The 10,800-nt window shown below is 35.1% G+C and overlaps 1 protein-coding gene across 1 annotated transcript; it reads left to right on the top strand.

The window, feature by feature from the left end:
• The first annotated feature begins 5,460 nt into the window (after positions 1 to 5,460).
• Positions 5,461 to 8,365, top strand: LOC143599247 (uncharacterized). The gene is made up of 3 exons (XM_077077242.1): positions 5,461 to 5,776; positions 5,976 to 7,618; positions 7,709 to 8,365. The coding sequence occupies exons 1-3, from the start codon at positions 5,461 to 5,463 to the stop codon at positions 8,150 to 8,152; spliced, it is 2,403 nt and encodes an 800-aa protein (XP_076933357.1). The 3' UTR covers positions 8,153 to 8,365.
• The last annotated feature ends 2,435 nt before the right edge of the window (positions 8,366 to 10,800 follow it).

Below are 10,800 nucleotides of genomic sequence, written 5' to 3'. Positions count from 1 at the left end.
AATCGATTTAGTTTAATCGATTTATGATTTCTAGTTTCAATCTGATCCGAATAGATTTTTGGATTCCATCGATTCCTTATTTTTGTGTCGTTTTATTAAATCTGGTTTTTGGAATATTGAATATAAGTTATATGGTTTCTTCACTAGATGAGAATTTTGGAATAGTGGTTTAATCTCAGATGTTTGCCATTAGGACCTTGTGATTTGTGGATTAGTTTTTCTTACTTTAATTGAAGGAGTAGTAGCTTAATCACATCTGTTTGTATACCTGTACAGGGTCAGTTAGTGAGAAATAGGATACCATTGAAAGTAAGGGTTTTTTACTTGTAATGTGATGTGGTTAGTTCTAGTTAGATTTTAATGTTGACAAAGTTTAGATCAATACCTACACTTTATAATCATATCTCTCAAAATCAGATTGATAACGGGTCAACTTTGAGGACATGAAATTGGGATTTGCAAAATTTTATGAATCGTAACCTTTGTGTTTTCTTGGTTGTAGAATATAGGGGATTGAAGCTCAAGATGATATAAAAAGTTAGTTTCCATATGCCCCACTTGATAGGAAGTAATATGAGTATCCACTAAAGTTGCCTGCAAATCAATAATGCATTTGAACCTAATATGGTATTCATTAATTCTTTCTTTACTCTTATGTAGATGTTTGATTATGTGATTTGAAGGTGATCACTTGATATTTGATGCAAGCTACATTTATGAATTTGAGTGCATTGATAACCACAATGGGCAACAATTAACCAGTTTGACTTCTATAAATGTCTTTTATTTATCATGCGGGTTGGGTTTGGATATCCAATCCAAACTAATTAAAAGTCAAACTGTCAAAATTATGCTCATACTTTAATTATGCGCATTTTTTACTTTTTAAAATCTATTAAAATGGTTACAATGTGTTCATCTTTGACTTTTAAAAGTCATTGTCAAAATGCTCTAAACATGGTCTTAACTCTTAACTGTTATAAATATGTTACATGTCTTAATTGTTAAAGTTCTGTGATGGACTTACGGGTCTTAATCGTCACAAATATATGATGCATAAATCTATTAGGGGCATTTTGGTAAAATGTTGTCATAGTTTGCATAATAAAAAGAGTTTGATTACCATTTTCAAAATTGTCACAGTTTGCATTTTGGTCAAAATGCCATCACTAATGCGTATGGTTTCATTACATGTCAAGTTCTACTACAACGACTCGAAATGCGGCTGGCTTTTAACTACCCGATAGCCTCCCTCCAATGAAGAAGCTCCTAGATGAGAGATCAAAGTTGTCTAATTTGCGAATCTAGCTTGCGGTTGATATAAATTTGTATTTTATTTAGAAAAGTGATCTTGCTCAAACATTTTTTGATATATGTTTTGGTTGATTAATACAAATGTTTGTGGTTTTGTGTAACCTTTATGTTTGATTTGTTTTAAAAAGAGCGTTTTGCAATTGTTTGGACGTTCACAAAGGTCATTTTTGTAGTAGTAGCTATTAATTTTAGAAACTATAGAAACATATTCGGCGCACACCAGTCTTGGTATTTTGAGATTAATTTTTATGATATTTTGAGATTATTTTTAGTCCTTAAATCTTCATAATGTTATGAACCAAAGAGACTATACACAGATTGTTTAAACTCAACAATGGAGTGAACAAGTCGTCAAGTATAGCTAAAGCCTTGTTTGATGTTTAGGGGTTTTGCCTACTTTTGTGTGTATTATTAAGTTAACTACTTTTAACATGTATTTTGATTGGTTATAATGATAGTTTGTTTTATGATGTATTTTTGTTGGTTATAATGAAAGTTTGGTCATTCTATACAATTATTAAGAGCTCTGACTAAACAGTAATATTCATTAACTATAGAATTGTTTAGAAGGGTAAAATAGTCATTCTGCACAGTCATTCAGATATCCAACCAAACAACACTTACTGGTTCAGCACTTATTAGCTCAGAGTCTCTTAATCATTCAAACCTCTTACTGGTTCAGCACTCGCTAAACAGCCCCTTACTAAAAACATGAGCTGAACAATTAACATGGCATTTGATTTGCTTTTAAGAACAAAGTATATGTTTGCAAGAAAACAATAATAATAAGCTAGTAAATGTGACATGTGCGTTGCGGTGCTAAAACACCAGTAAATGCATGAGTCGTATTCGTTTTAGACAATTTAACGTGCAAACCTATTTATAAATTTAACTAAAAGTATACACTTTATTATAATTTTAATGGTGTTAAAAGGTAAAAGAAAATTGAAGGACTTTGTGTTATTTTTCAAAGTTTAGTGGAAAAATAGAGAAAAAGAGGATGTGATGATCGAACTTTAAAGAAGTAAGAAAATAATTTAAATGAATAGTTGAGTTTTGGGCCTTAACATTTTGTTTAGGAATCAATACTTAGATGACATATTGTATCTAGGAATCAATAAAATCTTACAAAAAATTGAATAGTGTGTTTGTTAGTAGTCTAACAGCTCCTTTTTTAATATATACTAGTCTTATGCCCTATGTGTAGCTGCTATCAACACGACTCAGTCAACAATGAAAAAAAATCAATAATGACTGTATTGCCTTTGTGCGGAATTAGATTAATACAAAAAAGTCTTTAGTGTAGCTTTAAATCGTTGATTAGCCATTATATCTATAAGCGCCCGCCATTACAAGCTTTATTAATCTAACATACAGAATATTTGGTGGAGAGAGACAAATTATCACTTCGGTGTCATCTTATATTTTATGTTTAGTTAGCTTTTATTAATCATCATCTTGTTTGTTTATTTATTTATTTATTTTTAATGAATCAATTGCAGTTAAAAAATATAATAAATAGTGTTGGTGAAATATGTAGTTTATGTTGGATTAAACTAAATGTGAGATTTTAATTTACAGTGTTGGTGAAATACCAAAAAGCTAAAATAAAATCCGTTTGCAAATCAACACCACACCCATAGAATACCGCGCCATGGTTCCTTAAGCGGGGTGTGGGTAGGCCTGTAAGCGAACCGGATGTCCAGCGGACGTTCGGGCGTCCGTTCGGCAAGAAGTTCGTTTATGTTCGTTCGTTTAATAAACGAACCGGACATGGACACAAAAATTTCGTTCGGTAAACTTAACGGACGAACACGGGACAAGGGCCAAGTCCGTTCGATAGTGTTCGTGAACGTCCGGTAACGTTCGTCCGATTACGTCCGGTAATGTCCGTCAGGTATCGTTAGTGTTTATATCTATCCAGTATTATAATTTAACTGCGGAATTTCTAGTGTTATTAATAACACTTTTATATTACTACACATGTTTGATGTCTCTTATATTATACTGATCCACTTTATGTTAATATATTAAGTTTTAAGTATATTTGGATGTTATCTGGTGTAATTCCTAATTTGTATGTGAAGTTGTTTAGATATATGCTTGGTGTTAATATGTAACCGTTTATATTTGTCCATTAGTATTCGTTGTCCATTAATGTTCACATGTTTGTTTGTCCATTAATGTCCGTTTGCCAATTATTGTCCATTAACGTCCGTTTAAAATATTAACGTACGGACATGGACGGACACGGACAAACTCAATTTCTTAATGGACGGACACGGACATGAATTTTCGTTCGGTAGAGTGTTCATGAACCGTCCGTTTGTCCGTCAAAAGCTTAACGAACGGACACGGACATGCTCTCGTCCGGTTCGGTACGGTCCGTGTACACCCCTAGGTGTGGGGTTGGGGGTGTTTTTCCGTGAGGAAGAAAACAAGTGTTGCGTATTTGAGGTTGAAAGACTAATCATTGATTGGCTAGCCTGTTTAATAAAGTATATTATATAACTTTTATTGCAATCCTATAAATACTATTACACATGTTAGTGACTGTGATGGGTGAAATGACTTCCATCTATGCGACCCTTACGTGGCAACACTTTATTTTAACACTCGCTAAACCGTTAAGAATAGCCTAATTAGATTAGCTAATATGTGTGACATCCATCTTCTCCCTTGATGAGTTGATGAATGGCTTGAGAGAAGGAAACTTCTTTTGAAAGCAGAACCAACAACCAATCGTATTCTCCACGATATCCACTTTGTTTGTTTGCTTCTACACAATAAGACTTGTTGCATATTCTAACCACACCCTTGCAAGTCATAACCAACACTTTTTTTTTCCTTTTAATGACGGTTATTTGGATAACTAACGAGCCATTAACCCAACCGATCATCTTCATTTCACCCTCAGCCAAAGGTAAGAAAAGCCCATAAACCATCATAAAAACCTCATTTTTTTCCGTCATAGAACTTGAACTCAAAACATTCCTCAACGGGCAACATTATTAACCCAAACACATATTAATCTATTTGATTTTATTTTTTTTTATCTTGGTAACAACATATACACAAAATAACAAAGTGAATAAAAAGTAATGTCATCATCGTTCTTATAAGTAACAATAAATGAATATTAGTCAATAGATTTAAAATTTAACACTGCTAAGCATCCAAATTTTTAATTCAAATCTGCATTTTAAAATGCACTAATACGCTACGTAAACATCAACTTTTCAACCTAAATACTTTAACAAGATATCTACTTTACAATTAAATAATGAAAGCCATCACCTACCATAAAAAACATATTAACATATCACAATTCACATCATCAAAACCTAAACATTTTTCAAAATATTTGTAAACTTTTTCAATCGTATTTTCTAAACAAATTCAAAGTAAAAATCAAATTTGCGTCTTAAATTATGAAATAAAAAATGCGATTTATTTTCTCTCTTATGTAAACCTTCATTGAAGTTTATAGTTGTTTTCTTTTTTTATAATCAATAAACTTTTCATGCAGTTATAAAGTTAATCAAATCCATATCACGATTAATCGGTTTGCAATTTGTCCCTTTATTCAAACACGCCATACTATGATCCTCATATCTTTAGTTTTGCTATCATTTCAATGTTGTGGAGTTATAAAGATTGAAACTAAAACGTTTTATAAGGTCTGAGCTAGATCTTTATTTCCTGCTAACACGGACACCGGTACATGTTTGACCCGTGATCATCCCTAATTATTGTTTAAGAAAATGTCAAAGAAAATTACTAGTTAATAAACTTTTCATATATATATATATATATTATAATGTTTTTTATCTATATTTTCTAAAACACTTTAGTTTATTTAATAATTTAACATCAAGTTGTAAACAAAAGATGATTCATTTTTATACCAACTATCATAACAAACTCTCTAACTGTTTGCTTTTATTCTAAAAAACAAAATAAAATAAAAAAAGAAGACACGTACCATGATAACTTAAGTAAGATGAAAAGCAAACAAGTTTTAAAAGCAAACAAGTTTTAAGTCCCATTTCTTATTGATAACCAAAACGTGTTCTCCAATCTCAGTTTCAATTACCTTGGCTTATAATATATACAGCACTTTCAACCTTAATCCATACAAAAGCAATGGATAATAAAAAATCTCCAGAAAGTGTCCCAATAGAAATAGAAATAGATGATCTTGTAACCCAAACTCCCGCCATTTTTGAACCACAAAGTAGCATAGAAACAGCAGCCAGCAATACTTATACAGGAACAAGTCCACGAGCACCCGAAAAGCGACTAACCCTCTTCGCCCTGCGGCTTGCGGTTCTGGAGAAAGCAGCCACTGGGCTTGGGACACTCGGCTTCATCTGGGCTACAGTCGTCTTACTAGGTGGCTTCGCGATCACCATTGACCAGACAGATTTCTGGTTCATCACCATTATTCTCTTAATAGAAGGTATATATATATATATATATATATAGGATTGATTTCTTTTCATAACCATTTTGAATTATATATATATACCTTATTATGCCATTACTAGAAACATCACTCCGTACTATGTTTTCTAGTAGTGCGCATATATATATATATTTTATATGAAAAAAGGGTTTTATTGAGTACATTTATTTATTTATTTATTTGTTTGTTTAAGGTACCCGGATCTTTAGCAGGAGTCACGAGCTCGAGTGGCAGCACCAGTCCACGTGTTCACTAACCGACGCCGGGATCAACAGTTTTCGCGCTGTCAAGTCTCGGTCCCACCTGGCCTGCACCCGAGTCAACTCAGGTGTTAGATCAGTCAACGCTCACAAAAGTTCACATTGGACAAAGACTAAGACATTGAGTCGGACATGGACTAGTTCAGAAGTGCCACTTCTTCCATATGGTCAATGGGTCTTTCTGTCAAGAAACATCAGCAGGCTTCTGTACTGGCTGCAGTTAGCGTCCGCCACGGCCTGCGTCGTGTTATCGCTTATAAAGCTTGTGAAGCACAACTATGGTGAGATACAGAAAGGGGACACGGACAAGAGAAACCGAAAGTCGGCGTTGACCATATTTTACGGTTTGGCTTTGGCGGAAGCAATGCTGTTCCTTTTAGAGAAAGCTTACTGGGAATGGAAGGTGATGTACAAGAAGCTCTTAGACCGCGTTAACGACGAGTGTGAGCTCGGGCCGCTCGGGTTGGTATCCATAAGGCGCTTTTTCTATGACGCGTACTCGAAATGCATTAATGGAAGCATATTCGACGGGTTAAAGATGGATTTGGTCACGTTTGCGATGGAGCTTTTGGGTTCCGACTCATCTGACGAGCAGCTAATTGGGGTGAGAATATTGGAAAAGTTCACCAAAAACCCGAGATTCTGTGAAGACACGTTGCAAAAAGTTGGGATCACAATAACTGCAATCGAACGGTTGGTTGAGATGTGCAACTGGAAAGACCCGCAACAGGAGGAGATTAGAAAATCGGCTGGGGAAATACTAGCCAAACTGGCGGGAAGAAAACAGAACTCACTTCGAGTGGCTGGGATCCCGGGTGCTATGGAATCTATATCTAGTCTGTTACACATCCACAGTGTGACAAGCTGTGGTGAAATATCTAAACAGGAAGTGGTTCGGGACCACGGGTACTGGGCGTTTAATGATCTGGGCTTGCAAATACTGAAGAAGCTTGCGCGTGATCATGATAATTGTGGGAAGATTGGGAACACCAAGGGGTTGTTAGCGAAGATTATAGATTTCACGCGTGCAAGTCAGACAATGTTGCAGGATGACCGGGTGACCGAGTCTCAGATTCTGGTTGTGAAGAGGTCGTTACAGGTTATTAAGATGCTAGTTAGCACCACGGGCAGTACAGGCAGGAAGCTTCGGGCAGAGATATCCGAGGTGGTTTTTACTGTTAGTTACATACGCGATATTTTAAGGTATGGGGAGAAACACGCGGTGTTACAGAAGCTTGGGATTGAGATACTAACCGGTTTGGCTCTGGAAGCGGATGCTACTGAGAGGATCGGGGGGACAGGTGGAGTGTTAAAGGAGTTACTGAACATATTTTTTAAACGAGGGATGCAGAATCATGTTAGGATTGCGGCTGGGGAGGCGCTTGCGATGCTGGTGTTTGAAAGCGCGAATAACTGCCATCGGCTGTTGAAACTTAATGTTGTTGAGAAGCTTGTGGATGCTTTGGATGATCCATTGCTGAGAATACACACGGCTAAGATCTTAAGGAATTTGTGTATTTATAGTCGGCCCGAGTGCTTTCAGGAGCTAAGAGGCGTGATCACTGCCGCACCTACAGTAAGTTTTCTTGGCGGACTCATGAAATTTTTTTCGTTGATTTTTGGGAATATATTGCTATGGTCATAATCACTGGCTTACTTTTGACAGGTACTAATGGAGATCATGACAGAAGAAAACAAGTTGCAGGAAGTGATGGTTGGACTAGCAGCACATGTGTTTAAATACATGTCATCTGAAGAAGCTAATGCCATGTTCAGGCGAGCCGGAATCCAAGAAGCAGATCTAGCAATGGCACTATTGCAAATCCTAAAAAGATATCCGCAACCACAGACCATGATTCCAAGAATAAGAAGATATGTCGTCGAGCTGGCGATTTGGATGATGAGAGATTCGCGCAAGAATATTCAGATATTCAAGAGTCTTGCGTTCGAACGCGAACTCGAAGGGATTACAGAGACCACGTCAGAGGTGGAAAGTTTTAGCATTTTCTCAGGGGCAATTGGATTGAGCAGGTACAAGGTGTCCATTCATTCATTAGTTGAGACAGCAATGAACTTGCTGACAGATGATTTCAAGACTGATATTTATTGAATTATGTTTGTAACTAATATATCAATTCTTTTTTAAAAAAACTAGTAATTAAACTGGTGTTATGATGAGCGCTTTAGATCATGGAAATACTTGTAATGTCAGGGTCTGATTGTGTTTTTGTCAAGACTGATGCAAATAAGACCAACAATAATGCAAAATAAAGTGTAATACAAATAAGGGGTTTTCTTCGGGTGAGTTTTTTTTAGATTTTGGAGTTTTCGGGTCAAATTTTTCGGGTATCAAAGTTTTTAAATTTAGACCCGAAACTCAACCTAAATCTCTCACAATTTATTCGGGTCAGATTTTCGGGTCATGTTAGTCGGGTTCGAGTATCCAGAAAATAAAAAATATATATTTAAAACTACAATGCTAAAATTAAAGCTAACATTCTTCACTCGTAACGTAAATACTAACATAACTCGATAAAACAATATAACAAAAATAAGTAAAATTTAACAAATTCCAACCATAAAAAAAATAAAAATAAAATAAAATAAAAACCATACTCGTTGTCAATATGTCATGATTAGAGAGTTCGATTATGGTTGATTTTAACCATAAATTGAAAACATTAGTAAACAATAAATAGTTAATTGTCAATTTGGGTCAAATTCTGATAACCTTAGCGGTTATGCCTTAGCCTGTTATGCCTAAAAATATATTTGGTTTTAAAACTCAACGTTTAATCAGGTTAACCTGGAAACCAGAAATCGAACCCAAGAACTAACCCAGATTACTTTGGTTTGGATTAGGGTTAATCTTTTCTCGGGTTCGGGTTTTTCAGGTTGGGTTAGTTTAGGTCCGGGTATCGTTTTCTCGAATCGAATTTCAGTAAAAAGTGACCGCCATAATACAAAAGGGCACTTCGTGTCCAAACATTGATACTCGATTCTTATGATTGCTATACTATATAAAGATACGTATACTTGCCTATATGTGTCTAGTTTAGTTAACCATTTTAAAAGACTAATTGTATAAGGTGAATTATGTGATATTCTTAGACCTACACATGAAATATGCATATGTAAATGCATGGGCGGACCTAAAGTAGTTTGTTTTTTTTTTAACATATTGAATTAATTATTTTTTATATTTTTATTTTTTATTATATTTACATAGTTTAAATACAACATTTTGGTTTACTTTGTATTTTTATTACTTAATTTAACATATTCTTATTTTTTAAACCTTACAACTAAGTCAATTTATTAACGATCATATATGCAGTTTATTTACTAATTATAATATTGAAATTAGTATATTAGTAAATATTCATACAAAATTATAAGAATATTTACTTAGTATTCATTATGATTTAAAAGACTAAGTTATAAAAATAGGGATATTGGTTTTAATACTTTCAAGTTTTACTAGTTGGATGATACCACACTCGACTTTGACCTTATTTGTTTCTGGCATTTCCAAACTTAACGGACCCTAACAACATTAGTTTTCTTGCTGACGTGGCATTTTTTAACACACGTGACATACTTATGTGGAAATTAAATACCTCTTAAAAGACACTAATTCCATATATATACCACCATCTATGGTCGGCCACCACCTACCTCCACTACCACCTCCACCAACCACCACCGACCTCCACCACCACCTGCAAAACCTAAGTTCAATCCTTAGTTTTGTATACCACTTAATTTGAATCCCTAATTTCACCACCAGCTTCATCACAAACCCCAGCCTCCACCACCGTCAGCCTCCGCCACTACAGGTATTTTACCCGACTGCAGGTACACAAATTCCAGATAGGCGCTACCCCACGGTCGACCTCCGGCCTCCTCTTCCTTCTTTATTCACTTGTATAGACCAGCAACTAACGGAGCCGTTATAGGTGTCAGGACAGAGGACGATGTATTGTTCGAGTTGAGTTTTCTTCTGGTAGTTTTCTTTGATGATTCTGGTCGATTTGAAGGGTTTGGTGGTGGGTTGGATGTTGTCGGTGGTGGTGGATTGCAGCGGCGGGCGATTTTTCAATCACCATGGTGGTTGTTGAGGTTTGAGTTACAGAAAGATAATGTCTATAAATAATGGAAAATTAGTTAAATGATGGAACTGGACGATGATATGGTGGATTTGAGGGTTAGGGTTTTGAATTTCGAAATTGAGGATTTGAAATCATGAACATAACCTGGATGTGAAAATGTTTTAAAAAGCTATAGATCTTATCATTTTATGGCCACTTTAGGAGGTGGTTGGTGGTGGTTCTGGGTGGATGGTGAGTAATGGGGGAAAAAGAAAGGTGGGGTGTGGGTGGGACCCACTTATGTTATTCCTATTATTGTTATTTTTATTATACATATTAGACAAATTGGATTTTAATAATCCCAACTTAATGCATTTACTCGATAATAATCCCAACTTTGAAAATAGTTGTCACTAGGTCCCAACTTTCATACTATTTGTTTTTATTGGACTTCCGTAAAAAAAACCTTAACAAAGTTAAGTTTTTGTTTTCCAAATTTCAAATTGATATTTGGGGGCTTTTGATTGGAATGAGAATATGAGTCAATTGATGTAAAAATTACCTCAAAACGGTGATCCAAACAACTAAAGGATGCTTCAATTCCGGTGTTTAAATTTTAATTAACAAAAATCAAGTTGTTTAAAGCGCCGATTTGAGGTAAGTTTTA

The sequence above is a fragment of the Bidens hawaiensis genome, unplaced genomic scaffold (assembly GCF_021521415.1).
Source record: "Bidens hawaiensis isolate Kalapana, Puna unplaced genomic scaffold, B.hawaiensis_p1.1 tig00051645_1, whole genome shotgun sequence".
Classification (NCBI taxonomy): Eukaryota; Viridiplantae; Streptophyta; class Magnoliopsida; order Asterales; family Asteraceae; genus Bidens; species Bidens hawaiensis.
Note: the sequence above shows the minus strand (reverse complement) of the source record. Positions and strands in the feature narration are given on the sequence as shown.